The following is a 27,299-nucleotide window of genomic DNA, read 5'->3' as shown; positions in this document are numbered from 1 at the left end:
CCTCTCCAGTTCAGGGTCCTAAACCTCGATCGGCATGCATGCGCTTTCCCTATAATTTGAATTGGTATTATTAGTTCTTGTGCGAAGTCAGAAGCCTCATACTACATAGTATACTACAATATAATCCTCAATACACTATACGACTACACTGTGCCTAGGCATCTCACCCACTCATTCCACAATCTGGTCCTCTCTAACCAAAATAGGCTTCAACCTCGGCACAACCAACCCTGCCAGCCATGCGCTCCGAGCGCCTATCAGAAGCCGGTCGTTAGGCAGCTCACGAGTCACCAGCTTCAGCCCTTACCTTAGCTTCGGCCCAGATCAACAAAGACAAATGAAATGTCTTTGGTAAGACTCCCCAGATGATCGCCGTCGAATCACCAAGCTGTTTACGTGCTGCCACGAGAACTGCCTCGGGTGAATAAGGAGACCTGTCCCGTGTTATTGTCGAGTTGCTGATGCGATGCGGTACCTTTTGGGTCACTCTGCTTGATATCGGGATGTAGGTGGTGCCGGTCTCGGAGGGTTTGAAACGAGCTATAGGAGGCTAGAGAAGCTGAACGATAAGTTGATTTGCTTCTTTTTGCTAGTGTTCGTCGGGACAATCGTGCCAAGGTTCTCCCCCGTGTCCTGTGACAACAGCCATTACTCGAGACGTATATCTGGGGATGTGATAATATACAAGAGCTGAGAATGAAAATATACTTCGCGTCAATTATCTTGCTCGTTGGACAACTGCTTCTATCTTGCAGTCGTCCTATGTTATCAACATCATATTTTTCGAAACCAATGATTATACCTATATTTCAACAGACAGTGCTGCCTTTCCAGGGCGTTCATTGGCCCCAGGCCTGCTGGGCCTTGGGGAAGAGAGACGATTTTATTACGCCAAATAGATGCAAGAGCCCAGACGGTTTACCGAGCGAGATGACTTACTGTCCGTCGCCAAACACGTGGTCACCTTGCGCGTTAACAGCCTTATTATATGTTTCCCAGGGAGTAACAGCGCCAAGGGCACGGCGCTGGTGGGCGTTCAGAATATCCAGGCCGTAGACATAGCTCGCGTTGACCCAGCCGAAACTAAAGACAATAGAGTTAGCAAAATGATTACTTGAAGAACAAGTTGATGTATAACATACCCTTCGCGGGGAGCGCCCTTGAAATCGACGCCCTGGTTCCCGTACTCGGCATCGACCCGATGAGGATCAATAGGTCGGGTCACGTCGTACTTTTCAACGACAACTCCGTTGAAATCGACGAAAGCTTTAGTGATCATGTACAGCCATTTGTACGCGAGCCGCTCGGCTTCCTCCTGGTATCCGTATCGGAGGAATCCTGTCCACGCAAGCATTTGCTGAGGCGCCCAACCATACGGGTAGTCCCACTGCCGAGTAGGTCGGTCCAATCCAACAGGACCCCGAGACTCTTCCGTTCCCGAGACCAATCCACCAAACATCTCAAAGCGAGGAAGGGCCTTGGTGATCAGCTCGGAAGCCTGGCGCGGGGTAGCAAGGCCAGCCCACATCGCCCAGAAAGTCGTAGCACTCTCGTAATTGGTTCGTTCCTGCTTCACTGTATTATAGTCGAAATACATCCCCTTCTCTTCGTTCCAAAGATATGTGTCCATTCGCATCTTTCTCCTGCGTGCCCGGCGATCCCAGACGGATGATGACTCGCTCACGATATCTTTTGTGAGTGGTGTCCGGAACTCCGGTGGGATGTCGAGCCTATCCTTGAAGTGGGTTCGTATTACTCGAGCGATGTCGACTTCGTACTTGTAGAGAAGAGAGTTCAGGTCGACTGTGGCAAGGTTAGCACACACCCTTTCGAGACGGTAACTCGTATCATGTCCGGATTCACGGACTGCTCTGTCGTGCAAGAAGTACTCGTCCAGTTCTGGCTCCACGACTTTGCCACTGTTATATGCCTCAACAAACTCCTTGAACTCCATGCCATGCTTTTCGGCAAAGGGTGTGAGAAGGTGGGTGAAGTGTGTGGCTTCGGTCTCTGGAGGCACTCCAATTCCAGTTGGACGATACCGCGATAGACCGGACACCGGGTCAAGTCGCGGCTCAGACGTCCAGACGCTGTAATATTCCTTGATGGCTGCAAGGATTGACAGTCGAAGGAACTCCAACGAGTCGGGTTCGGTCTTGATGCGGTCGTACACGCGCAGAGCCATATCAGTTAAGAAAGGTGGCTGAGATCGCGTGAGGTAGTAGGAACGATTGGCGTTCAAGATTTTCCCATAATGCTCGATGCAGAAGCAGAAATTGATCACCATAGACTTGGCCAAATCGACCCTGTTGCTGGCTAACAGACCCAGCGATTCCATGTAACTGTCCCAACCGTACAATTCATTGAACCTTCCTCCTGGGACCACGAAGGGAACGCCAGAGAAGTCTTTCTTTCCAGTGACTTCATCAACTTTCTCCTCCATGGCCAATGCAAGGAGTCCAGGCTTGCCATTCAAATCTCTGACATACTCTGGTGTGATATTGCTGGACAGTTCTTGCACATCAAGGCGCAATTCAGGGCGCTCTTCGGCAATTCGCCTGTAGTACTCTAGCTGTTCAGGAGCTCCAGGTGGAACATAGATTCGTGGCCGAGGGTCATCCGTCCAATCTTTGGGATCCCTACCGGCTACCTCGATATTGGACCCATCGATCCTTCTAGTAAGAGAGACCCAAAACGAGTTCTTGATGAGGCGTGAAAGACGTGCAACCGGGTTCTCCGATAGGCGGTCCTCGTCAAGCACGATTTGCTTACGCCCATAATCTTTAGCAATCGTCAACTCTTGGAGAAGGTTCGAAAGCATGTACGTGCCCCGAAGATCAAACCGATTATATCCAGAGGACGCCGCTGTCCCGACGGAGAAGGTCTAAGCAATTTGTTAGTGTTTCGGTGCTTTACGATAATTTAGGTCCCGCACATACCTTTGGGCCAGCATCCTCAATTGTTATTTGCATATTACGATCGGAGTCTTCTCTTTCTAGCAGATTTTCAAGGGTAGAGTCCACGTCAATGAGGAATTTCCGAGGTTGGCCGGATGTCGGGTCTGCAATCGGCAATGATTAGTATTCATGAATGTTTCCAACTCGATGGGATAGACACATACCTAGGCTACCCCGCCTGGTGGAACGGTCTCCTATCATATCACTGAGATCCTGACGATTGAAAGATTTCAATGACTAGCACATAGGACCTGGTCAGCAAGCCATCCTTGTCATTGTATCCGGACCATGCCATCGCTTACCGATGAAAATGCGCGCCGGCGGTTCTTGATTCTATCAAGGGCTTCCTTATCTCCGTAGTAGACATCCGGGTGCTGAAATGGGTCATTCCCGGAGCTAGACCGTCGGTGAGAGGCGAAGCCATTTGCCTTGGGCGGGATCGTTGAGTCGTCCATCCCGCCTGCTCGGTGTAGGTTTAGGGTCTTAGATTGTAAGATATTCGGATTCGGCGGAACAAAATATAGCTTGACCGGCAATTACTGAGCAACTCTCTTTGTGACTTCGAGTTCGCGTGATGTAGCCCCGATAGCGGTGGGATGGATAAGGTGTTCGGTCGAGTTCGTGAAGAATTGAGCAACGGGGTCGAATATGTTTCAAGTGACTTGTAAGTGAGGACAATGTCAGCGATAACGGGAATGACTGGAAGATATGTGTCTATATAAAAAGATAAGAGAAAAGTGCCGGGCGTGAAAGCATTGAAGTAATCCCGCCATTTGCGTATGACGGCATGGGCCCCGCCATGGATGACATAACCTACACACAGTGAACGCTTTTCCGGTAGGTGAGACAACAGCAACACACCCCAGTGTTGTGGCCAATTCTGCTGATCGTGAAAACTCTTCAGAAATACTCTTTAACCTCTTCAGTCTGATGGTGATTTCTCTTGTCTCATTCTTCCTTTTAATCTAAGAAATCAGCAAGGGGGGAACCAAAAATGGCTTTGTCACATATTTGCACGTGACTTTATACTTGACCTTGTTGCCTCCCATTATTACCCACTCTTTTTGATCGCTTTTCAGTCCACTCTTCCATCATGATCTCCATTATTACGCAGGCTTACTGAAAAATTTTGCCTCGCATTCCTGCATTGTTAGGAATGCTCTATATGCTGCAGACACTATAAGAGCTCGAGCTGAAAAAAAGAAAGAAAGAAAAAAAATAACAATAAGAGGTGCCCACCACGACGCAGCCATTGGCGCTTGGTCATATTGCCCAAGTATAGAAATCATATCTGTCGAATGAACCCATAAGTAAGGTGCTTCATTTATCCTGGCACGGATTCTCTAATGTATATTCATAATGACATGCCAACATCCACCCTCTATCAAACTACTCTATTCATTAAATTCACATATTATTGAGTATGATACCGTCTTATCAACGGCTTCGACTCAGATGTTTTGAGACTCTTGGTCCTATACAGTGTTACAGCCTGCGGGTTGACATGGTCGTCATCTTCCACCAAACGTTCACTAGGAAGAAGAATAGCCCGGTCAAGCTGGCTCGGCAGCCCACGGTGGCGACCCCGGATCATCAAAGCACAGACCACGAGTTTACTGAAGGTCGAGAACTGTGCGCTGAACGATGTCGAAACACCGGGGTATCCTAGGCTGAGGCCAACATTTCCGCTGCAACAGGTTAAACTCGTGCATGTCGTGATTAAGGGTAGAACATGGAGAATATTTTCACTTACTATGCGGAGACTGCTTCGAAGAAAATCGCGAATACGGAGAAGCCCTATCTCGACAATTAGTTCTCAATTGTGTTCTCGCTTCTGTTCTCACTAAGTACCAATGGCAACCTACCGGCTCGGAAGGATTCATGATCCTCTTCGACTCCGCAACACATATGCAAAAGATACCCAAGAATATGTACCACAGGTCAAAGCTCAATTGGTTCCGCACGTGGGTTAGGACGTAACCTCTACCGTTACTCTCGTCGGTCTCGGGTTCGGTAGAATAAATACCGAGGGCTTTCTCCTCGTATATGTTCGAGGCACGAACACTAATCGCAATAGGGAAGACCGCAATGTACATCATAACGAGGAGACTGAACTGAACGGCCGGGTTCACATCCGCTAGGTTGAACGATGCAGTACCCGTATGCCGCGCTGACGCGGCTTGGAAAATTGCTGCCATAATCCTTGGACCGAGAGAGATGCTGTTTACGGCGGGGTTGTCGAGGTCGAGGAGGAGAATTAGAAGAACGTCGACAAAGTTCATGATGAAAATGATACCGAAGAGGAGCCATGTTGGCCGGCTGCGGAAGAGAAGCATGTAGCAACGGCGTGGATAGCTCAGGAGAAAGTTGAGCGGTTCTTTCATAGATGAGTCCTCTGGAACGAGTTTGTACATGGTCCAAATCACAAGCCGTAGAAAACATGGATAGAGCGTGTTTCCAGCATATGCAAGGAAACTCATGATGAACAAGGGGAATGCCGCGTCCTGGAATGTTACCATCGAGTCTGGTGTCAGGGTGAACCCTAGATTATCGGCCATGGTTTGCGCAGAGTATATAGCCCTAAAAGGATAAGGACCGGAAAGAGGTACAAGATGTGCTGAAACTTACCACCAAACCTTGTTCTGCCCGCATTCATCGAGATAGTCTCTGTACTTAGGGTTTGCGTGCTGAATCCAGGCAACCAGACAAACAATCCCAATCAAATGAAGCCCGAAAAAGTACCCTGGTACAAGTTAGTCTATGCCACAACTTCAGAAGCAGGATCCTACCCATCACGATCTTCAAGAGTAATCGCAGACTACGATACTCAATCCCACCAAGCCGTTCTCGATCCTCTGCGGTCAAGTTCAGAAATTGCGAATTCCTCCCCAGAGTAGCCTGCGACGAGAGGCCTGGGAGGTTTGAGTCCTTAGAAAGTGAGATCGCTGGTCGGATCTGCGATTCGCGGGTCTTAGTAGGGGTGTCTGCAAATGTCACAGCAGTAATTCGATCGAGTGATGCGTTGCTAAGCCGGCGATGGCCTCGTTCATCAGGCTGTACTTCGTCATCGTCTACACTGCCAGTCAGTCGAGCCCTTTGTCAGTGGTTCAAGAGAGGTAAAAGCGAGACGACTTACTGTGCTCACTAGGGCTATGGTCGACTTCGATGATAGGGTGACCTACTCCCATCAGTACAGCACTCGCGTACGTCCCTGATCAGGTTGTGTACCTCTGTCGCGTTCACGAGGCGAAGGGATGTACAGGGCCTTTGACGTGTCGCTGAATGTGATTGTCCTCTTGAATTCTGCATCAGCGCTGTCGTTCTCCAATGACTCGGGCCGAGAATGATCGATTGTGCCCATTGTGCTATAGAGCAGCATCAGACCATATTACTAGCCCCTTGTATCTCAATTTTCACTCACACTTCTATAGAGAATTTCTCCGCATTGCGGTTCTCAGATTCGGGGTTACTGTCACCACCTGTCTCTTTCCCAACCTCGCCTGGCTGCGCTTCTTGATCATACTGAGCTGTTGTCTTATCGGACTGATCAGGCTGTGGACAAAGAACAGAGGGCGCTACAAGAGAAGGAGATTCTATCAGCTACACAAGCGGTAGAGTAGCAACGCATATAAACTTACCAATTTCCTTCAAACGTTTCTCGAACCAGTAAAGTCGTACTACAACGATGAGAATATTGACAAAGCCCAAGTTAGACACCAGTGGAACAAAGTATATGAAGAGCTGCTGGTAGGTCTTTAGATCCTTCACATCAACTCTACGGTATCATTGTCAGCGAGATTCCTTCCGGGTCAACTCTTAGGATAAGCGCAGAGAAGGTTGTGCTCACGGGTTTAGGCCTGATTCTGTAGAAGAGCTGGCCCCAAAGAAGTAGGAGTCGATCGCGCTCACGTTGCCATATGGGTAGAAGACGACTATTCCAAGGAGCCCGAGGAAGATAATGTATGCATCTACGGAACCAAGGTCAGTAACTCAGAGTGTACGATACAGGGTATCACAAGCGTACAGTGTAAGACGATAAAATTCAGCGGTATCTTCCACATCGTCAGCCGTAAGTTGAGTGCCTCTCGTCCGCTCTTAAGTGTAAGTTGAAGGCTGACGCTGAACTGTTGCCGTTGAATGTGGGAGACGGGTACCTGACGAGGCCCTTGAGCTCTTAAATAAGGTAATCGATAACATCTTGCAAAAATTTTCATTGTGATCTCCATCAAAGAATATTAGCTCATTTTGACCCTGTTGGGTGATGGGGAAAACACCGCCGAGCTGGCGGAGTGTGAGGCATTTACCCAGACCAATACAACAGTAGCAACTGGCCACTCACTACCCCACGGCAGCCGGACTTGAACTACCAGTAGGTGTCGAGTCATTTTAGCATATTGTAAGCGGGAATAATTTCACCCAATGGTTCTGGCTTCCGCTGTCATGCGAATCTGATAGCAGCGTAGTGTGGCACTGCTCAGCCCTCCGCAAGCTAGACGATCTACAGTCGAACGTCAAACGCCAAGTAGATACAGTTCAAAGCTTCGAATTAGATTAGTTTGTCGCCCTCGTGGTAGTGACCCATGTACAGCCACCTGGCGTATCTCCGAGGGGAACCTTGCCGGACGGATTATACTATATGCAGGAAAGCAACATGCTCTCCGGCCCAGTCGTTGAGCTCCTCAAGGCCATGACGTCTATGTGCATATGCAAGATCGTTCAGAAGTATACTACTGGACCGTGCACAGAGAAGGAGTTGCGGTCGGGCCTCGGAAAATAGCACCAGCTAGTTGTTGATATTGGGGATAAAAATGGCGTTTATTGGTTGAAAATAGGTATAAGGTTACACCTTCTGAAACAGGCGATGCAAGAACTCTTGTGTCACTCTCCACGCGCCTCCACTCTAGTCACGCGAGACTACCAATCTTTCCTATAGCTTAGCAGCAACAACACTGCCTCCATCGACTGCGATGGTCGCGCCGTTCACATAAGCGCCTGCTCGGCTACTCAAAAACAGGCAAGCACCGGCAACATCCTGAGGGGTGCCGATACGGCCAAGGGGCACGCCGGACTCGATCTGGTCCCGAAATGATTCCAGCGTCGCCGCCATCATCTTGCTCTCGAACGGCCCGCAGGCGAGCGTGTTCGATCTGCAACATATTAGCTTGAATTCGTCGTTCGGATTCCCGCGGCCGGAGCACGTACGTAATATTCCTCTTTCCAAGGTGGTTGGCAAGGACCCGGCTCATATGATGCAAGCCGGCCTTGCTGGCACTGTATGCAAATGTCTCCAGCGCGGGGACCCTCAGTCCATCGATACTGCCGATGTTAATGATGCGGGCTGGGTTGTTGGTTTCCGCGGCCTTCTCGAGCAGGGGTGTGACGAGCTTTGTGAGGTCGAAAACACGGTGGAGATTCAGGGTAAGGACTCTAGTCCAGGCAGAGGATGGGTATTCATCGTAGGGAGCGCCCCAGTTTGATCCTGAATTGTTAACGAGGACGTGCAGCTCTAAGAGAGAGCGAGAAAGATTAGTCTCCTGCAAAGCATGATCGTATTCGAACCATGTATTGGTCTAGCAACTTACTGCTTTCGCGCTTAGCAAGCTCCTCAGCAAGCTTCTTGATGTCCTCTTCCTTGTAAAAGTCGGCCGGGATAGCGTGCGCCTTGCCCTTGCCGAGCGCGTTCAGCTCTTGGACAGCTTTCTCGCAAGCCTTCGCATCCCGAGACGAGATGTAGACGGTAGCTCCATTTGTCACATATCCCTCAGAAATCATCCGACCGATTCCTTTGGCTCCTCCAGTGACCAGCACCACTTTGCCCTAGCAGATCCGTCAGCAACGTTGCACATCAGTCAATGCAATGCGGAGTGAGTGTGTGCGGACGAACCTTGACGTCGAATAGGCTCTGAAGATCCATAGTGAATGATTTGTTAGAGAGAATGGGAAAAAGACAAGATTGACCCCAAATGAATATATTAAATGGTGAACAAAAGTTATATACAGATGTCAGCAGCCCCCTCGCCTCCCGAAGATCGATAATCCCCAGAGACAGCCGAGATGGAGCCTGGGAAAGAAAGATACCGAGGCTCATGATTCCAGGAACAACGTTGGTCCGACCAGTGCCGGGACTCGACTTGGAGAAGTGGTCCTAGTATCCACTAGTCTTGTTCGGGAATACAGATGATCGTGGGGCAGAAAGTTTTGGATGAGACATCGCCTTGTCTTCAAAGCTTCATATTCAGAATTACTGCTGCAAAACATTTTTAGTGCTGTAAGCGTTGTTTTTCTGATATATCACGACATTGTTCCCGGCCCGATTACCCCAATCCTCAATAAATCCACCCTTTTCTAGTATTGTTGTACCCCGCGTGCCCCTCTCGAGCAGAAGTATAAAATGGAAGACCTCCAAGCTCGACATCGAAAAGAGCAAAAAGACTTGCAAGCACGAATTACACAGAAAAAGAAATCCGCGACCAAGAAAACTCGCCGAGGGATCAATGATGAGTGCGACAGGCTCCAGCGCGAGCTCACCGACCGCCACCATGCCGAGATTGCAGAATTAAACGGCGAGCCGAGCGAGCTTCCCGTTGACGGACTGGAGGATCTCAGCATTAACGACGAGGCAGCTAACGGGGTGACAGAGGCTTCGAAGAACAGGGTAGATGGGGAACCGACGACCACAGAATCTTCTGTTTCGAGCACAACGTCACCAACCTCGAACTCTCCAACATCAACGCCACCTACACATACCAAGAAACCGAACCGCCAAAAAGCCCGTCTCGCCCGACGCGCAGCAGAACAAGCTGCGCAAGCTGCGCAGGCCGAGGAAGAAGCATCGAAGCTGACAAACCACCGTGGGAACGAGAAGGAGGCGATGGAGGCGGTATTCAAGCGATTGAAGCTGAAGGAGGTGGACATAAACCCAGACGGACATTGTCTCTTCTCTGCGGTCGCATGCCAGTTGGATGAAATGGGATTAGGGCTCAAACCGGATCCTGGGAGGATTGTGCTTCAACCCACGACCCTCTCTCGAGTGGAGACGGTTGCATCGCCTCGACATGATGGGTATAGGGCGGTGCGTGCGGTGACGGCGGACTTCATCACGGAACATAAGGATGACTTTGAGGCGTTTCTGGAGGAGCCGTTGGAGCAGTATACGAGAAAGATCAAGTTAACTGCGGAATGGGGAGGGCAGTTGGAGCTGCAGGCTATCGCGAGGGCATATGGCGTCAATATCAATGTTATCCAAGGGGATGGGAGGATTGAAAAGATAGAACCGGGTGATGCAGATGAGATTGAAGACGAGGAAGAGCGAAAGAAGAGAGTAATTTGGCTGGCATACTACAGGCATACCTACGGGCTTGGGGAGCATTATAACGCTCTAACGACACGGGCTTGATTGCTGAGCAGCTAAAAGCCACATGACTCTCGGTCAATAAATAGTGTCTGAATACACTACAAAGGATATTTTCTACTTATAGTCGACCGAGAGAATACTGTGACATTGTTATGGTACTGACAACCCAGGACGGTCAAGATATATATCCACATTTGAGAAATCTGGATCGCCCGACGCGACTGAATGAATACCAGTAACTCGGGAAATGTTGATAGCACATTAAAGTGTTGGGCAATCCTTTTCAAAACTCGGCCCTCTTATTCCACAGCAATAGCAGACTGTCTAAGATGAACCACCCAGAAGTTCAAGTGAAAAGAAGCAGGAGAACCCTAGACAAAAAAAAACCTGATATCAAGAACTCCGGTTCCTGCCCACTCCTTGCTTGACACAACAGAGACGAGAGAAAACAGAATAAGAACATAGCATATTAAGATGTTGAAACGCCCGTCAATGCCGTATCGTACGTACGCCGGAACATAATCATTGCCCATCCATATGTGTATGGCATTATGTCTCCTCCATAACAATATCTCCCTCCGCATCGGCCTCACTTCCTTCCATGTCGCCGTGGCCCTCGCTCATTTCAACGCCTTCGTCTTCCGCAGGTATGAGCATTTCAATCTTCTCGACCACAGATTTTCGACTCACGGAGCGGGTTAGTTTGGCGTTGCCCTCGGGAGCCTTCCCCTTTGAAGGAGTAGTTGGGCCTCGCTGCTCTGTCGCAGCTTCAGGTGCAATGGCACCATTCGTCAAGGGCGCCTCTTCATCCTCGGCTGGAGTCTCGACCGCGTCTCGAAAGTCGGGCTCTATCGGCCCGTTAGTGAGGGCAGCGGTGTCTCTTCCACTGTTTGCTCCTGCTTCTTCTGAAAGGTCGAGTTGATCAGCTTCCAATCCGTTGGTTGCGACGCTAGTCGAGTCTACCGAAGGGGAATCGAATAGTTTCGCACTTCGACCCCGTCTTACGCTGGTCTCGTTCGCGGTGGGCGTAGCGGCCGATAAAGAGGTTGCCTTCCGAGGAGTATTGCGACCGCTAGTGCGTGCGGTAGTAGGAGTGATGACTTTACTCTGATAGGATTTGCTCCCAAAAGGGCGACCAGCACGCTTTTTGGAGACTGGGGCTTGGACTGGGGGGTAGACTTCGAACCGCCAGGCGGGAATTGTACTGGCACGGTCCGCCTCCGCTTGCGCGCTAACTTTGGCTGGTGTTGCATCCAACGTATCTACCATGCCATGATGGCGCACGCCATTTGCCTTGGATAAGAGCTCCGTTGAAGGAGGCCCTGCAGGCTCAAGCGGTACCCCGCCGGTTGCAGCGATACCCTTTCCATTGGCCAGCGGGTTACCGATCTGCTTTGAGGTCGTTGGCTCCTTTAGAGGCTCTTCGGCTACCTCCTTCCCTTCGTCACCTTCTTCATCCTCTAGCCCTTCGCGAGGTGCAACAGTATGTATTGGAGCGCGGTCAAACTGCGACTGGTTATTTCGGCCCATGATGTAGGGCGTCCAGACCAATGCGTCCGGATTAAGTGTAACGTAGCCCTTGCTTTCCCAGCTGCGAATGCATTCTTCGAAGTAAGTATAGTCAAGACGCAGAGCGTACGTCCTCGTCACAGGATCTCTGACTAGAGCGCGCAAAGCTTCTAGGCCGGAGACGACATCGTCTGCCGTCATGCCTGTTCGCTCTGAGAGATCTGCAATGCTGATTGGGGTTTTCTGGTGCCGAAGATGATATGACAAGATGAGCCGCCAATAATTCCGATAGGACACCAGGCCCATATCTGACAGAGGCTTCTCCGGAGAACCTGTCTTCCCTTCAATGCGTGTGAGTAGGTAGGAGAAGTCGATAAGAAGGTTACCATAACCCTTCCGTTGGTGGATTGGTAAAGTAAGAATGCAAGAAACGTTATTTGCAGAACTGGGTCGTTTCTCTTTACTGAAATAACCCACAAAGTGGCAACCAAGATCGTCGAACTCAGTCATGACATAGAATAGGAAGGGCTCGACGTCGTAATATAGCGTCTTAGATCCCAAAAAGAGTTTGGCGAGCAGGCATAGATTTTGGCAGTAAACCGGATTCTTCCGTCCGTCAACTTCGAATATTGAGATGGAGCCGTGGCGGTAGATCTCGTCGCCGGGTGGATGTTTGGCGGGACATTTGAGTTTGTGTCGCCATGCAACGTAATCGGAATTCATATACTTCAGGCAAAATTCGCAAATGTAAAGGACTCGATTTCGGCTGTACTCCTCGGGATATGGAGCTGCATACCAAGTCTCAATCTCGAAACCGCCAAAATTAATATACTTGATTCGGGACGGAGGCCCAGAAACTTTCTGTGAAGCGTGGTGCACTGTATCAACCCCACTCTCGGCCTCTAGTAAGCGCTGCTGCCATACTTCTTCGGCTTTCTGTCGTGCGATCTCGAAGCGTTCGCGGTCCAGATGTGTCGGTAAAGTCTTAGATGTATCGGCGTCTGATTCCGATAGGATACCTCCGTAAGGCTTTGATTTTGATGACTCTTCCAGCTCACGATCACTGAAGGAATAGAGAGAAGGGAAATATGACGCAGGCGTTATTGGCGCGAAATGCGTCTGCGGTTCTTGTACTGCCGAAGGTTGTTTTGGAATCTTGCGATTCCTGATTGAGGACCGACTGCGCGAATTTAAGATCTTGGCGAGCTTGGACTCGTGTAGTCGGAAGGCCATAATCAGCTTCCCAAACTGCTTGGAAACAATGCGGCAGTTATCTTGCTCTTCTTTCCGAGTAGTAGTAGTAGTAGTGCGCCGAGAACGGGTGCGCACAGGAGAAAGAGAATCTGCATCTTCTTTGGCCTGATCTTGGGAATCAGACTGTTCAAGTTGCTGTGGAGTTTGAGTTTGTCTTTGTCGCTTGCGAAGAACAGGGGTGTTTTCCTCTACATCTGCAGATAGTGTCTTTCGCTTCCTGAGTGATCGCGAGCTGTTCAGTAGATCATCATCGACGGTCACGGTATTAAAGATAGAGTGGAAGTTAGAGCCGTCTGTACCGCTATGAGCTGGCAAAAGCTCCTTGCGCATATTCTTCGGGCCACTTTTCCTTCGCGGCGAAGTGTCTTCTTTGGAGCCAGGCTCTAAATTCTCTTGATGACAGGTTGGACATCTCCAAGGAGCAACATCTATAGAACATTAGACAGACGGCAATGGATAGGTCAAGTTGCATAATCATACCTTCCGCTTCGCTAAGCGCATTGTTTTCGCGGGCACATTGCCGATGAGCTGTCGGGTTCCCGAGTCAGTATGAACACTAAAATTCGGGTTCTTAGATTTTATAGGGCCGCGAATCAACATACAGTGATCGCCGCAAACAGCGCAGCTCAAATACTCTTCGTACTCCTCGCTCGGGTCATGATCTTCGTCTTGGTTGCAGAATCTACTCCAATTCCGTTAGTCTTCTGCGCAGCACACCGAAACATAAAATAAACATACATGCAGTTCCCTCGGACAGTGTTGTGATCGCCTTCGACCTCCGCACGCCCATTGCTTTCCGCTTCCCACTCCTCATCTGAGTCGCGACTGCTGGACGAAGAACTCTCCGCTTCCCGCTCACTATCACTGTTCTCATTGAACTCCGGGTCATCTTCCGCCTCCGCGTCGTCCTCGTTATTTGGTGATGAAGCTCCTTCCGGTATTTTCACAGCACCAACAGGTTCTGCTTCATCGACCACGCCATTCGGAATGACGTCGGGATCTTCCTCTCCCTCAGCATCCAAGTCCTCGTCGAACTCTGTAGACCCCGTCTCGCCTGCGACTTCGCCTGTGTATGCGCGATGCACAGCGTCCTGAAGCTGCTGGTCCATTTGATACAAGTCGGTTTCCTCTCCCTCTGCATCCTGATCACTGTCAATGTTTTCCGCGCGCGGCTTCAGTTTGGACTCCTCGGCGGCCGCCGGCACGCTTGCCGGCATGGTGTAGGTCAACGCGGTCGCCAGTTTGAATGATGATAGCTCTCAAAGCTATTTAACAGTCGGTGGATTTCGTCTTGAAGAGAAAACAGATGGCGGGCCCGATATTTGAGACGTCATTCATCGGGAGCCGCATGGAACGGGTATCGGGGACATGAACGAGCGGCCTTGGACACCGAGTATCCGAAATTCCCAGGCACCAATTATTTCGCGAATCAACAGGTGATTCCGATATTTGATCCCGGTACAGCTAGGACAATGACCATCAGTGATGCCCGGATTTGACGAGATGCGGACAATGGGACGCAACGCGTTACAAGATGACCGGAAACGTACCTCTTAGACAAGGGGATCAGCCGCTTGTAAGCAGGGAGCAAGTAGACGCGTAAATCAGCAGCGTGAAACTCGTCCGATGGGCTTTCTTTCAAGAACCAGAGCGCTCGGCGACGACCTCCTTTGCCCCCTTCTCCTGCCTGTGAGGTTGGATGGGGAGACTGCTGACTCAGCCGGCTGGACCGCCCGCGACAGAGCTAAGCTGTTTCGGGCCATCCGCCAGACACTGGGTCCCGAGTCACGAAGGGTGAAAGCACATTACTCGCTCCGGCTTCACGACGACATTGCCCGCATTGCTCGCCCGCTCCCTACCCGTCGGCATCGACTTACTTCTCATATCCGTCACTCTTGATTGACTTAGTCGTCATATCTTGTCACTTTTGCCCTCATTGATCCATTCACTAATTCGCCATGGGTGTCCCGTTCGAAGCCCTGCTCCCTTACGGGATCGTTGTTACTGTACGTCTTTTCCCCGGCCGATCGATGAATATCATGGAGCTTGGATATCATGCCGCAACTTGGAAACGCTGGATAGGGAGCTATTAGAGATCCAATCGGCTCCTTTCTCACTCTGATATATCGTCTTGGATGGCCAATGGGTATTTGAGGACCAGTTCTGACATCACTACATGTAGATGTTCGGCGTGACCGGTGTCGGTCTATGGGGAGTGAAATACCTTGCGAATGATGGAAAGAAGGCCCGGTGGAACAGGGATCTTTGGGATAGAGTAAGCCCTCCTTGGTTTTATTCCGCTATTGTGAGCCGAAGCTAACTAATGTATAGCAAAGTACGTGACTACGATCGCTAAGTAGCAGCTTATTGCATCCAAACTTCTCCATCACCGCCCAATAACTGACATCAACGTGAAAAGTGATGGAGCGCGACCTCAGACTCACAGGATCTCTCCGAGGTCAATCGACAAATGTGGAGGCGCCAAAGGGATTCGAGCTGTCTAACCCATGGAAGGTGAGCTCCTCTACCATGACTATACGGCTATCCTTTCTTCTCTCCACATAACTGACAGCTGCCATAGGTCGAAAAACGCCTCTATTAGATTTATGCCTCATCTTTGTTTCACTTTTCGCCCACGTTTCGCCCACATCTCGGATCTGTGCTTGACCGACATTTACGTCTTTCGCGACAGGATATGAAGATCCGCTCTCTCCAGAATCCTGGACCTAAAACGCCTGACCGCTCTGATACCGTGAATCTTCCGGGCATTGCGCTGGGCGGGCATGTTGTATGCATGCCCACTTTTAGGGGAAGTCCTTATAGATCCTGTTTGTATCATATCAGCAATACCAATGACGTCTCTTCGGTATCCCTCTCACCTTTCTTGCGTTATCCATATTTGCCAGTAAACGGCTTTCACTGATAGGCTTGTCCTGTCAGAGCACCTGCAGCGCAATGACTCCGAAACATCAAGTTTACGCTGGGGGTGGGGGCTAGTGACGATTAGATAGAGCGAACCCAAGCAGGGCTTTGTGTATCATTTATCCGTGTCATGCGGGAGAAACGTGGGTATCCAAATGCTAGTCCGGGCCTTTTCTCTATGAGCAATCGTACACCGTATAAGCTGGAGAACTTTCCGCTAAGATCCAAGGATAGTCGTCACAGACATCAACCAATATGTCGTAGAACAACAAAATTAGATCCATGTAAATGCAACCAAACCTCTAACATCTCCTTTCTATGCCCTGTCGACTAACACATAGATATTTAACTCCCTTATATGGTTTAACCCCTTCTCCGAGCCCACGACTTCTGCGCTGGTCGATGTTTAGGCTCTCCACTTTAATGCCAGAGGGAAGCCAGCCCCGTACTGAGAATGAGACGGATGCAGAGTTTGGCATAAGACTGGCGTTGATTTGGGTTTTGGTCTTGCGTGGCGCGGTATGGAAGATTGAGAAGGGTGAATCTTGTGGCTGTTGTTTTGGAGGTGGTGTGAGAGATGGTGTTTGCGGATGTGACGGTGGCTGGGAGGTAGAGGGTTCAAGTAGCTGGGCGGGATTTAAATCTGAGGTGGGTAATTGTGTTTCGTCGAGATTCACGTCTGTCCCAGGGGGAGATGTTATGGTAGCGGAACGGCGGGATGAGGTGGATTTTTTAACCTTCTTGACCTTCTTCTTTTTCTTCTTTGGTTTTTGCTTCATAAGTTCAGGTTCGGCGTTTTGCTGATAGGAGACAGCGGCAGAGTCATCGTAGTAGCCTTGGAGTAGAGTAGCTTGCGCATCGGCTTCTGGGTCATCCGCTTCGTCATCATCGAGGTCGCCAGAAGAATGTCCCATCACCGTACATCGAAGAGTAGCCGTTCCGGACACGGTTCCTGCATCTTTGGTTGGGACTCTCCATTCCAGCACGCCCCTTCCGGGCGTGAAAAGAGCCTCTCCCCGACTGGCTTTCATGTCTGTGACATTCCGCACTGATTGGGGGATAGGAACTGTCACGACCACATCCTCGAGTACCGGTGCAGAGTTACCACTGTTGCCGCCACCCAGAAATGATGGCGTCGAGGACCCAGAACCACCTCGACCAGTGCCCGCTCGGCTTCCCACAGGTTGCCCCGGAAAGTTTGTATTGAGTGTCAGTCGGACCTCGAAATCGGCACCAGCAGGTCCGAGGGATTTCCGAATATCGACGATAGTTGGCAGGAAAAGCTTCTCCATATGACTTGGCGGTTCGTCAAGACCAGGGTCCAGTGGGAGCAGGTCAACCTCGTACCCTGCAAGGATGAATCTTCCGTCTGGAGGAACAAAGCTCAATTCACCTGGGCGTTCTCGCCACCTTGCCAGTCGAACGCATGGATGAAATACCGGTAATTCCATCTTGCGCGCTACCGCATGTTGCCCACCTGGCGCCGTGAGGGAGAGCAGTAGATCTGGAACACCGGATACTTTGGCCGTAAAGGCCACTGTGCCCGACACCAGAGCTGAGAGTAGACGCCCAGATGGAGCCATTGTGACTGTAAGAGATTCTACGATATCAACGTAGAGTTCGTTGGATGTATGGCGGACATTGGGCCGCCTCCACGGGATAGCAGGCCCTTGGGCTGCGCTGGACGATGTTAACGACTGCCTTTTGAGCGCCGAGGGTTGCCCTAAAACTGGCGTCGATGACCTATACAAATGACACCATGTTAGCACCTAGACAGCTTAAGAGGCCATAGCGAAATGCTTACCCAGCCAAACCAACATTGCCTAATAGCTTGCCCATCCACCCCGGCATCTCCACCACCTCTTGGAGAGCATTCAGCTCGGTATTGCACACAATGCCAGCATCGCACATCTCATGGAGCAACTGAGCAACGACATCGTAATTTGCTTGAACCTTAGTGGATAATAACGGCGCCCCAACGAACTCTTCCAGTATATCGACGACGCGGTGCAGGAACTCGAGCACGAGGAGGGGCTCTGTATCAGTTTCGGAGAGAGCTAGGAAGTGCAGATTCGACTGGACGATAGAAAACACCGTGACCGGTGGCGATGTATTGGGGAAATAAATCAGCGACGGCCGCGGGGCCGGATGGGCGAAATAGAGGGGCCGGATGGATGCCGCGGAGGGCGGACGAGAGCGATAGACCTGCTCGACAAGAGGCTGGCTAGATAACCGGAGAGTTAGAGAGAGAAGGCGCATGAAGACAAGACACCACCCACTTTTGCTCGTCGTAGATATACAGAGCATCGATCTCGCCGCTCATGGTGTCGACGCTTCCAAGCTCGAGCCTCAAAGAATGGTTTAATCCAGACTCCAGCGACGGTCGATCTTCAACATTACGGACTTGATCAAATGAACTCATCGCTGGTTCTGCCGCCGATAGCCGCCTTTATTTATTTTGGGGTCGTGTGCATCATCTATGTACATAGATCCTGTCCCATAATCACACCTTGTCATTTCTCCTGGATCCATGGCACTTCCTTCACAAAGCACCGAATGGGACGCCGAGTCCCAAGAGGCGAAGCGCCTTCTGGCAAAAGACTCATATGAGGACTGTTTGTCCTGCAAAGTCATGGGTAAGTCAGTGACCAGACTAGCTACTACTCCTGGCTATTATAAACTTCATTGCGTACATTTTCCGATTTTCGCAAGCTTAATAATGACCATCTTGCTAGGCTCTGCCGCATTTATCGGCCTCGGCGCGTACAGCTACCATACCGGTATGGCTAATCTACGAAAGCAAGAAGAGACGATCATGCGAAGCGCAACAAAATACAAAATGGGATCTCGCCGACTCGGGATTGCTACGATTTCTGCGGCTCTAGTTGGCATGGGTGTTTGGCGAGCATTCAACTGATATACGGGCAGGGCGTTGGCAATATGGCATGGCCTTTCAGCATAATCTTGTTGAGATAATCGTGTGTTTATGAATATGTACAATGTAACGAAATCAGGCTTCTTTTAGGCCAGATGTTCTTCGGGTATCATCATGTCGGATAAACTCTATGAAAGTAATGCGGATGATCCAAGAAGACCAGAAGAAAGATACAAGAGGTTTCCGCGAGAGAGAAGCAATAAGAAATAATCAAATGACCACAGTACTCCTACTATATGCTCCCAGAATCGAGATGATAACCGCTGCGTGACTATGGCATATCGAAGTTCGTCCAAAGGTAAAGACCGTCTCTAGGCGAAACGGCCGCGTTTGCCACCTCCAAACATATCCCGGTTATTCCCCATTCCGGAGAGGTCGAAGAAGTCTGGGAATTGGTTTTTTCGTTTCGAGCCAATTCCTACCGGAGAGTCGCGTGTCGAGGTTCGAGGGCTTGGACGGGACAGGTTGCCGTGACGGTTCTGCTGGCGGGGATTTCGGGACAGAACTGAGACACTGACGGGTGCGTCACTCTGAGGGGATGGGGATGAGTCCGAATTATGCATGTCCATGTCTTGTTCTTGAGCTTGGGGGAATGTAGGCCCGGCAGAGAAGGTAAAAACGGGAGGTCGGTCGTGAACGGTAATCTCGGAGGGTTGTTGGGTGGCAGGCATTGACGGCGGTTGTTGCTGTGTGGAAGCCTGTTCCTCTCGCTGGGGTGAGGTGGACTTGAGCGTTTGTCGGGAAGTTTCTTGCTCCGAGGTCTCTTTGCGTGGCACGGCTGGAGTAGCACTGCGAGTTCTCCTTTCCGTCTCGTCATCATCGCTCGTATGGCTGATGCCGTCACTTCGCTCCGTAGCCCATTGCCGAACCCGCCAACCTTCGCCATCAGTTAGACCAAGGTTCTCCCTGTCGAGGAAATGCAGCAAGTCTTCAATGGCCTCCTGGTAGCCTGCCTGCCTGGCCTGCGACTCCGCGTACACGGCATTCTTGTAGAGGTTGGTGACTGAGAGCGCAGCGGTTTTGAATTGCTGTAGCAGCTGCTCAGGGGGCTGAGTACGGGGAGTCGAGCTTGGTAGTGAGGTGTTGAGAGACTTCATCGAGTCCATCTTGATTTTGGCTGCTGGCGGAGCAGCTGTGTTCCTAGTTCGGCTCTTCGTTTGTTTTTGAGGCGATATTTTTTCCGCTTCGATCTTGATTTCTCGGTACCGAATCCCAGAAAGAGAGGGGTGATTTGAGGTGTGCTTTCAAGAACCTCAAGAGACGGAAACACCTCAAAATCAGAAATCAAGGACTTGTAACAAAGGCCAACTAGAAGGCAATCCAAGCAAACAAAGAAGTCCCACAAGAAGGCTATAAAAAGTGACAGAAGGAAGATGGTGCTGGTTATTGCAGCGTTCCAGTTCTTTCTGCTACGGCCTTTGTCATGGTAACGTGACCCACCGCGGGGAAACTTGTCTTCCGCATAATGACTCAGCTCTGATCTAAGCCACTAAGCCTGGACAGCGCGCCTCTCTTCTCCAATCAACGCGCGTCGTGGCTGCGCTCTCCAGCGAATTTCCATTATTTGCCATCTCGGCGCGACTCTCGTCCTATGTTCTTTCATCCAACTTCCTTCATCGTCATCATTCATGTTTGTTCGGACTAGACGGTGCCTGGTGTTACATCTCCTTATTTGACCTTTACTTCTCAGACGCCCAATTCCCTAAACACACTATCCGCACATAGCTCACTATTGCAATAGCGAACTACATAGTTCGATTTCAGCTTCGATTGGAGGATTCGTGCGATATCCCGGCCTTGACTTTGAAGCATAAGCCTGATACTGGCGCATATTGCGCAGTCGACTGTTATGGCGCCTGCAGCTGTCCCAAATTCAGACCCACCGTCTCAGGCAGATACTCCCATGACTGATGCACACGAAGAGCTATTACCCGTGGATCCTATCGACGCGAAAATGACCGTATGTCTGAGAAACTTACCCCCACAATGCCGCGAGAATCGCGTACTGCCAGTTTATTCTCGTGCTCTCATAAGACAGCCATTGCTAATCTGTTCAAGCAATATCAGGACACTCCGGATTACACGGTAACTCACCTGTGACTGCCACACTCGCTGCGTTGCGCTGCGTCACTAATACCACTCCTTCCAGGACTCGGATACAAATCCTAATACCACTGCGAGCAGTATTGCAGGCGATGCAATCCCAATGGATGGGCGGAGACGGAAGTCCGAAGCAAATAACATGAGAAAGAATGTGCTAGGCAAGAAGCACGGCTCTTTGAATGAGAACAAGGTTTGATACAAACATGTCCCATTGAACTAAGGCGATCATGTTCTTACGCGTATGTGCTCTACAGGAAGATGACTCTATTCGAAGATTCCGCTACCTACTCGGCCTCACCGATCTTTTTCGTCATTTCATCCAAACAAACCCCGACCCCCGCATCCAGGAGATCATGGCTGAAATAGACCGGCAAAATGGCGAGGGAGACTCGAAGCCTAAGCGCAAAGGTTCATCGCGAACAGGGGGCGCCAGCGGTGATCGGCGGCGACGAACAGAACAGGAGGAAGACGCTGAATTATTGAACGATGAGAGGAGAGGCAGCCATACTGGCACAATTTTCCGTGAATCGCCGCCGTTCATTCAGGGCGAAATGCGCGACTACCAAGTTGCTGGATTAAACTGGCTGGTTTCCTTGCATGAGAATGGAATTTCGGGAATCTTGGCGGATGAGATGGGTCTCGGCAAAACCCTACAGACGATCTCCTTCTTAGGACACCTCCGACACGTCTGCAATATCACTGGTCCTCACCTTGTCGCTGTACCAAAATCCACGTTGGACAACTGGAAACGCGAGTTCCACAAATGGACGCCCGAGGTCAATGTACTTGTCCTACAGGGTGACAAGGAGGAGCGGCACAGGTTGATCAATGAGAGACTTCTTGACGAAAAGTTCGACGTCTGCATCACCAGCTATGAGATGGTTCTCCGAGAGAAGTCGCATTTGAAGAAGTTCGCATGGGAGTACATTATTATTGACGAAGCTCATCGAATCAAGAACGAGGAGTCTTCTCTTGCCCAGATCATCCGAGTCTTCAAATCTCGGAACCGGCTTTTGATTACCGGCACCCCGCTTCAAAACAACCTGCACGAACTTTGGGCCTTGCTCAATTTTTTGCTGCCGGACGTCTTTGGTGACTCCGAGGCCTTTGACCAGTGGTTTAATAACCAGGATGCCGACCAGGACACCGTTGTGCAACAGTTGCATCGCGTCCTACGGCCCTTCCTGCTTCGTCGTGTGAAGAGCGACGTGGAAAAGAGTTTATTGCCCAAAAAGGAAGTCAACCTATATGTTCCCATGTCACAGATGCAGGTGAAATGGTACCAAAAAATTCTGGAAAAGGATATCGATGCTGTCAATGGAGCCGCCGGGAAGCGCGAATCCAAAACCCGCCTGCTGAATATTGTTATGCAGCTGCGCAAGTGCTGCAACCATCCCTACCTTTTTGAGGGAGCGGAACCTGGACCTCCATACACAACCGACGAACACCTTGTAGACAACGCTGGCAAGATGGTTATTCTGGACAGACTGCTCAATCGCATGCGGCAACAAGGGAGTAGAGTATTGATCTTCTCTCAAATGAGTCGTGTACTTGACATTCTGGAGGACTACTGCGTGTTCAGAGAATACAAGTATTGCCGTATCGACGGAACGACAGCTCACGAGGACCGAATTGCCGCCATCGACGATTACAACAAACCTGGATCGGATAAGTTCATCTTCCTTCTGACCACAAGAGCGGGAGGTCTGGGTATCAACTTGACGACTGCAGACATCGTCGTTCTCTACGACAGTGACTGGAACCCTCAGGCTGATCTGCAAGCTATGGACCGTGCCCACCGTATCGGCCAAACCAAGCAGGTAGTTGTTTACAGGTTTATCACCGAGTCGGCTATTGAAGAAAGAGTGTTGGAGCGTGCCGCCCAAAAGTTACGGTTGGATCAGCTCGTTATTCAACAGGGCCGCGCTCAGCAGCAAAGCAAGAATGCCGCGTCCAAGGACGAGCTGCTTGGTATGATTCAGCACGGTGCCAACGAAATTTTCCAGAACAAGGGTGCCACCGGTACACTTGCTGAAGGCAAAGCAATTACGGATACCGACTTCGAGGCGATCCTGGCCAAGGGTGAGGAGAGGACGGCAGAGTTGAACAAGAAATACGAGAAACTGGGTATCGACGATCTGCAGAAATTCAATTCCGAAAGCGCCTATGAGTGGAACGGCAAGGACTTTGCGGACAAGAAGAAAGACATCGGAATCAACTGGATCAATCCCGCAAAGCGTGAGAGAAAGGAACAGTTCTATTCAATTGACAAGTACTACCGTCAAGCTCTCGCAACTGGTGGACGAACCGCCGACCCTAAACCCAAGGTGCCCCGAGCACCAAAGCAGATTGTCATCCATGACTGGCAGTTCTTCCCTCCCGGTCTTCAGGAACTGCAGGAGAAGGAGACAGCTTATTTCCACAAGGAAATTGGCTACAAGGTTCCCCTTCAGGAAGGACCCGATGAAGAACTCAGCGAGCGTGAAGCCGAGCGTGACCTAGAGCAGCAGGAAATTGACAACGCCGTGCCTTTGACGGAGCAGGAGGTGATCGAAAAGACAAGAATGTCCGAGGAGGGCTTCTCACACTGGAACCGTCGCGATTTCCAGCAATTCATCAACGGATCCGCCAAATTTGGCCGCACAGATTACGAGGGCATCGCAACTGAGGTCGATAGCAAACAGCCTGAAGAGATCGAAGAGTACGCAGAGGTCTTCTGGAAGCGATACACTGAAATCCAGGATTACCCTAAGTACCTCAAGGTTATCGACATGGGCGAGGAGAAGCTCCGCAAGATGGGTCACCAACGCAAGATGCTCCGGAAGAAGATGGAGATGTACCGGGTGCCTCTGCAGCAACTTAAGATAAATTACACCGTGTCCACCACGAACAAGAAAGTCTACACCGAGGAGGAGGACCGCTTCCTGCTCGTCATGCTCGACCGATACGGCGTCGACGGCGAAGGTCTCTATGAGAAGATCCGTGATGAAATTCGCGAATCTCCACTCTTCAGATTCGACTGGTTCTTCCTTAGCCGTACGCCTGTAGAGATCGGTCGCCGCTGCACGACACTGCTCAATACCGTTGCGAAGGAGTTCGAGCCGGAGGGCAAGGCTAACGGAGAGAGCGGCAAGGGCCGTGGCCGGGACCGGGATGATGACGAACTCGATAATGAAGACGAAGCCCCGGCGAAGAAGAGAGCCAAGGGTGGTGCAGTGGTAAGCTTCACATGGTTGCTTCCACACCTTTAAAGAAACAGCTATCACTAACAAACAACAGAACAAACAAGTCAAAGCCGTTAAGGGCAGCAAAGCAAACTCCGCGTCCACCTCCCGAGCCTCATCCACCAACCCTCCCAAGTCGAGATCCCGCAAGAAGTGATTCTGAATTACATGGAAATACCTAATTACTTACCTCGCCTAACCTAACCGAACTACGCCACCATATGTTGTACCATTGTATGTGATTTTGGCAAAGATTATCGTCTCGGATTTGTAGAAAGAGCGCGCTGGACGGTGGTTGTCTCTGTTTGCTTGCTTGGTCAGGGGAATCTATCTAGTCACTTTTATATTTTCTTTTTCTCTTTTCACTTTTTCTATCTTTTCCCCCTGTTGTCTACGTTTACTCTTTTTTCGCACTTTAGGACTAGGTATTCTGTATCGGGTTCGGCGTTGGCATAGATGCCGCTGGTTAGTTCTATTGATTAGGTATCCTTTTTTGAGATTCACCTGCACTTGTACGGTTACCTCGATTTGTCGTAGGTGAGGGTTGATGGACCGTGGCAATGGTTATTCGGTATAATGAAAAGCAATAGATATGGTTTTTCCAAATCTAGTGATCTACTTGAGGACGAAGCTTAATAATATGGGTTGAACCGTGTACAAGTTGTGGTAAGGTATAGATGTTCTCAGAGAAAGTAGCGACATAGTAATAAATATTTCACCAAAAAAAATCCAATGGAGGTGAGATGGAAATTAAGTAGAAGTTACAGCGAAGATCATTCATCCAAATTCATATCCTAGAGCTTCGAGCTTCGTCGTTCGAGGATCTTCATGATGAGATATGCGACTGAAAATGAGAGACAGATGAGTAGTTATTCATGAATTGATGGAAGAAAAAAGCGTGTATTAGAGAAAGTAAAAAGAAAAAAGAGAAACAAGATTAGGAATTACGTATCAAAAGTATTGTCAACAATGAATCAAGGGGTATTTGGGTATAGGTGTCGTAGAGATTACAATCATATACAACATAGTAAAGGGGAAAGATCGAAGAGGAGAAGAAGAAGCTGGAGGAAAGGTACAGAAAGTCCGTTTACTCACCAGCAGCGATAACAGTAGCGCGGGCAGCACCAGCCTTAGCTGATCCTCCGCCCAGCGTGAGAACAAAGCGTATCCAGCCGAGGCGAACCTTCTGGCCGGAGCGGTCGAAGTCCGGGACGAGCGTGCTAGCCGACTTGAACTTGGCCAGCTTTCCGGCATAAGGCGGGTATCGAATAGCCAGGAGAGATTCGAGCCAGCCTGGGCTAGATGTGATCGGACGACGGTGCACGAACACGTCGAAGCTGGAGCGTCCACGGTAGGCACCGTAGCCACTTTCGCCGACGCCGCCGAAGGGGAGTGTGGGGATGTGAAGCGCGGCGTCGTTGACGGAGACTCCGCCGGAGCGGGTCATGGAGAGAACTACGTTGGTTAGCCCTGGGTGGTTAGGAGCATGGAGAGGGGTGCGCTTACTTTTGTCAGTGTCGGCTTTTGAGCCGAACGGGTAGATACCCAGGGGTGTGCTCTGGATGCCGTTGGCAATGTTAACAGCCTCGTCGAGGTTGTCAACGGGGAGGATGGGGATGAGAGGACCGAAGCTTTCTTGCACAAGCAAGGAGTCGTCGGGAGAATCAACCTGAATGAGAGTGGGCTCGATGAAGAGATCCTTCTCGTCCATGGTACCACCCATAAGGATCTTGCCCTTGGAGTTATCAATCATGCCCTTGAGACGACGGAAAGCACCCTCGTTGACAAGGCGAGAGTAATCCGGCGAGGCCTTGGCTCCACGGGGATAGAACTCCTTGTATGCCTTCTTGAACTCCTCAACAACAGCGGGCACGAGGGTCCTGTCGACCAAGAGGTAGTTCTGAGAAGTGCAGACCTGACCTGCGTTCATAAGCTTTCCCCAGAGCAGTCTTCGGGCGACAAGCCTGGGGTTTGCAGACTTGGTGATGATGGCCGGGTTGATACCGCCCAGCTCGAGTACAACAGGAGTCAAATGGGGAGCAGCTGCCTTTGCAATGATGCGACCGACGGTAGCACCACCCGTGAAGAAGATTTTATCCCATCGCTCCGCAAGCAGGGCCTGAGTCTCAGGGACGCCTCCTTGAATGACCTTGTAACATGAGGGGTCAAGCGCAGCCTCAATGATTCGCTGCATGACGACAGCACTCTTGGGGGCATTTTCGCTGGGCTTAATAACCACGGTGTTTCCTGCAGCGATGGCGCCGAGCACAGGACCGAGGGTCAACTGGAAGGGGAAATTGAAGGCACTTCCAACCTATTAGCATGAAGTCGCCAGAGAAATACTGAAGAGCATATCGCACCCAATCACCAACACCGTTCCCAGAGGATCCTTGCGGATCTTGGGGTTCATAAACTTGAATGTGAGATCGATATCATCGGCCTTCTCATCCTTGACCCATTTGTGCAGATTTCGGGTGATGAAGACAATGTCGTTCTCCAACCAGATAGACTCCCCAACCTCAGTTTCAAAACGTGGCTTCCTTAGATCGCTCTGGAGGGCTTCGACGATTTGTTGCTCATGGTCTTTGATACTGTGTAAAAGAAAGGGTCAGTGCATGACACCACCACAGGGGATGCGGAGACTTACGCCCAGTAGAGCTTGCGGAGCTGGATCAGTCTAAACTCAACATCGCGGGTCTTGTGCTCGAGGAAGGTCCGCTTGACGCGAGCGACGCTTTCCTGAATCTCCTCAATAGGGGTGTATTGAAGCTCGGGAATGTCGGATGCGCCCATGGTGAGGAGACGCGAAGGGGAACCGGCGCGGAGACGTTGGCTAATTCAAGAAAGTGTTTAGTGAGGTAGAGACAGATCTGGCGAAGAAAGATGAAACCAGAAGCTGAGCAGCTTACCAGCGAATTTATTGCCTCAGCACATGCACAATGGAGCTTCAGGCCCCTCAGTTGTTTCAACCGCGGCTTTGCAGAGAGGGTCAACCACTAGTCGGCATCCGGGGAATAAGCATCTTATGCACAGAAAATCAG

The 27,299-nt window shown here is 50.4% G+C and overlaps 11 protein-coding genes across 11 annotated transcripts; 4 read left to right on the top strand and 7 right to left on the bottom strand.

Moving 5' to 3' along the window:
- Positions 1-318: 318 nt before the first annotated feature.
- Positions 319-3,701, bottom strand: BJX68DRAFT_246357 (alpha,alpha-trehalase). Its single transcript, XM_071041638.1, has 5 exons — positions 3,260-3,701; positions 3,122-3,194; positions 2,940-3,061; positions 1,143-2,884; positions 319-1,083 (listed from the first exon to the last, which is right to left on the bottom strand). Exons 1-5 carry the CDS (start codon positions 3,410-3,412, stop codon positions 936-938), a joined length of 2,238 nt encoding a protein of 745 aa, XP_070894191.1. The 5' UTR covers positions 3,413-3,701; the 3' UTR covers positions 319-935.
- Positions 3,702-4,035: 334 nt separating this feature from the next.
- Positions 4,036-7,236, bottom strand: BJX68DRAFT_246353 (putative potassium uptake transporter). The gene is made up of 11 exons (XM_071041637.1): positions 6,982-7,236; positions 6,805-6,925; positions 6,596-6,732; positions 6,379-6,532; positions 6,186-6,322; positions 6,094-6,135; positions 5,747-6,028; positions 5,586-5,700; positions 4,823-5,537; positions 4,711-4,754; positions 4,036-4,645 (listed from the first exon to the last, which is right to left on the bottom strand). The coding sequence occupies exons 1-11, from the start codon at positions 7,181-7,183 to the stop codon at positions 4,372-4,374; spliced, it is 2,223 nt and encodes a 740-aa protein (XP_070894190.1). The 5' UTR covers positions 7,184-7,236; the 3' UTR covers positions 4,036-4,371.
- Positions 7,237-7,723: 487 nt separating this feature from the next.
- Positions 7,724-9,012, bottom strand: BJX68DRAFT_246350 (short chain dehydrogenase/reductase family). The gene is made up of 4 exons (XM_071041636.1): positions 8,842-9,012; positions 8,540-8,774; positions 8,160-8,463; positions 7,724-8,104 (listed from the first exon to the last, which is right to left on the bottom strand). Exons 1-4 carry the CDS (start codon positions 8,869-8,871, stop codon positions 7,885-7,887), a joined length of 789 nt encoding a protein of 262 aa, XP_070894189.1. The 5' UTR covers positions 8,872-9,012; the 3' UTR covers positions 7,724-7,884.
- Positions 9,013-9,152: 140 nt separating this feature from the next.
- Positions 9,153-10,606, top strand: BJX68DRAFT_184308 (deubiquitinase OTU2). The gene has a single exon (XM_071037261.1). It carries the CDS (start codon positions 9,349-9,351, stop codon positions 10,351-10,353), a length of 1,005 nt encoding a protein of 334 aa, XP_070894188.1. The 5' UTR covers positions 9,153-9,348; the 3' UTR covers positions 10,354-10,606.
- A 254-nt stretch (positions 10,607-10,860) lies between these two features.
- On the bottom strand, positions 10,861-14,291 carry BJX68DRAFT_258374 (putative histone acetyltransferase; the record flags this gene model as incomplete). The annotated part of the gene is made up of 4 exons (XM_071043522.1): positions 10,861-13,502; positions 13,555-13,602; positions 13,677-13,756; positions 13,813-14,291. The coding sequence occupies 4 exons, from the start codon at positions 14,289-14,291 to the stop codon at positions 10,861-10,863; spliced, it is 3,249 nt and encodes a 1,082-aa protein (XP_070894187.1).
- A 575-nt stretch (positions 14,292-14,866) lies between these two features.
- On the top strand, positions 14,867-15,712 carry BJX68DRAFT_184253 (NADH dehydrogenase [ubiquinone] 1 alpha subcomplex subunit 1). Its single transcript, XM_071037260.1, has 4 exons — positions 14,867-15,080; positions 15,257-15,353; positions 15,494-15,588; positions 15,656-15,712. Exons 1-4 carry the CDS (start codon positions 15,033-15,035, stop codon positions 15,674-15,676), a joined length of 261 nt encoding a protein of 86 aa, XP_070894186.1. The 5' UTR covers positions 14,867-15,032; the 3' UTR covers positions 15,677-15,712.
- Positions 15,713-16,298: 586 nt separating this feature from the next.
- BJX68DRAFT_258373 (putative AP-3 adaptor complex subunit mu) lies at positions 16,299-18,319 on the bottom strand (the record flags this gene model as incomplete). Its single annotated transcript, XM_071043521.1, has 3 exons — positions 16,299-17,739; positions 17,801-18,220; positions 18,276-18,319. 3 exons carry the CDS (start codon positions 18,317-18,319, stop codon positions 16,299-16,301), a joined length of 1,905 nt encoding a protein of 634 aa, XP_070894185.1.
- A 56-nt stretch (positions 18,320-18,375) lies between these two features.
- BJX68DRAFT_246342 (uncharacterized protein) lies at positions 18,376-19,018 on the top strand. Its single transcript, XM_071041635.1, has 2 exons — positions 18,376-18,632; positions 18,732-19,018. The coding sequence occupies exons 1-2, from the start codon at positions 18,527-18,529 to the stop codon at positions 18,911-18,913; spliced, it is 288 nt and encodes a 95-aa protein (XP_070894184.1). The 5' UTR covers positions 18,376-18,526; the 3' UTR covers positions 18,914-19,018.
- BJX68DRAFT_246341 (uncharacterized protein) lies at positions 19,019-20,338 on the bottom strand. The gene has a single exon (XM_071041634.1). The coding sequence runs from the start codon at positions 20,035-20,037 to the stop codon at positions 19,243-19,245; it is 795 nt and encodes a 264-aa protein (XP_070894183.1). The 5' UTR covers positions 20,038-20,338; the 3' UTR covers positions 19,019-19,242.
- A 356-nt stretch (positions 20,339-20,694) lies between these two features.
- BJX68DRAFT_184139 (putative SNF2 family helicase/ATPase) lies at positions 20,695-25,117 on the top strand. Its single transcript, XM_071037259.1, has 5 exons — positions 20,695-20,891; positions 20,990-21,016; positions 21,081-21,224; positions 21,289-24,252; positions 24,314-25,117. The coding sequence occupies exons 1-5, from the start codon at positions 20,781-20,783 to the stop codon at positions 24,413-24,415; spliced, it is 3,348 nt and encodes a 1,115-aa protein (XP_070894182.1). The 5' UTR covers positions 20,695-20,780; the 3' UTR covers positions 24,416-25,117.
- Positions 25,118-25,345: 228 nt separating this feature from the next.
- On the bottom strand, positions 25,346-27,051 carry BJX68DRAFT_271486 (hexadecenal dehydrogenase; the record flags this gene model as incomplete). The annotated part of the gene is made up of 4 exons (XM_071046949.1): positions 25,346-25,713; positions 25,765-26,564; positions 26,619-26,849; positions 26,906-27,051. 4 exons carry the CDS (start codon positions 27,049-27,051, stop codon positions 25,346-25,348), a joined length of 1,545 nt encoding a protein of 514 aa, XP_070894181.1.
- Positions 27,052-27,299: the final 248 nt, after the last annotated feature.

This window comes from Aspergillus pseudodeflectus (genome assembly GCF_044049435.1).
Source record: "Aspergillus pseudodeflectus strain CBS 756.74 chromosome Unknown BJX68scaffold_63, whole genome shotgun sequence".
Classification (NCBI taxonomy): Eukaryota; Fungi; Ascomycota; class Eurotiomycetes; order Eurotiales; family Aspergillaceae; genus Aspergillus; species Aspergillus pseudodeflectus.
The sequence above is the reverse complement of the archived record's forward strand: the minus strand, read 5'-3'. Positions and strand labels throughout refer to the sequence as shown.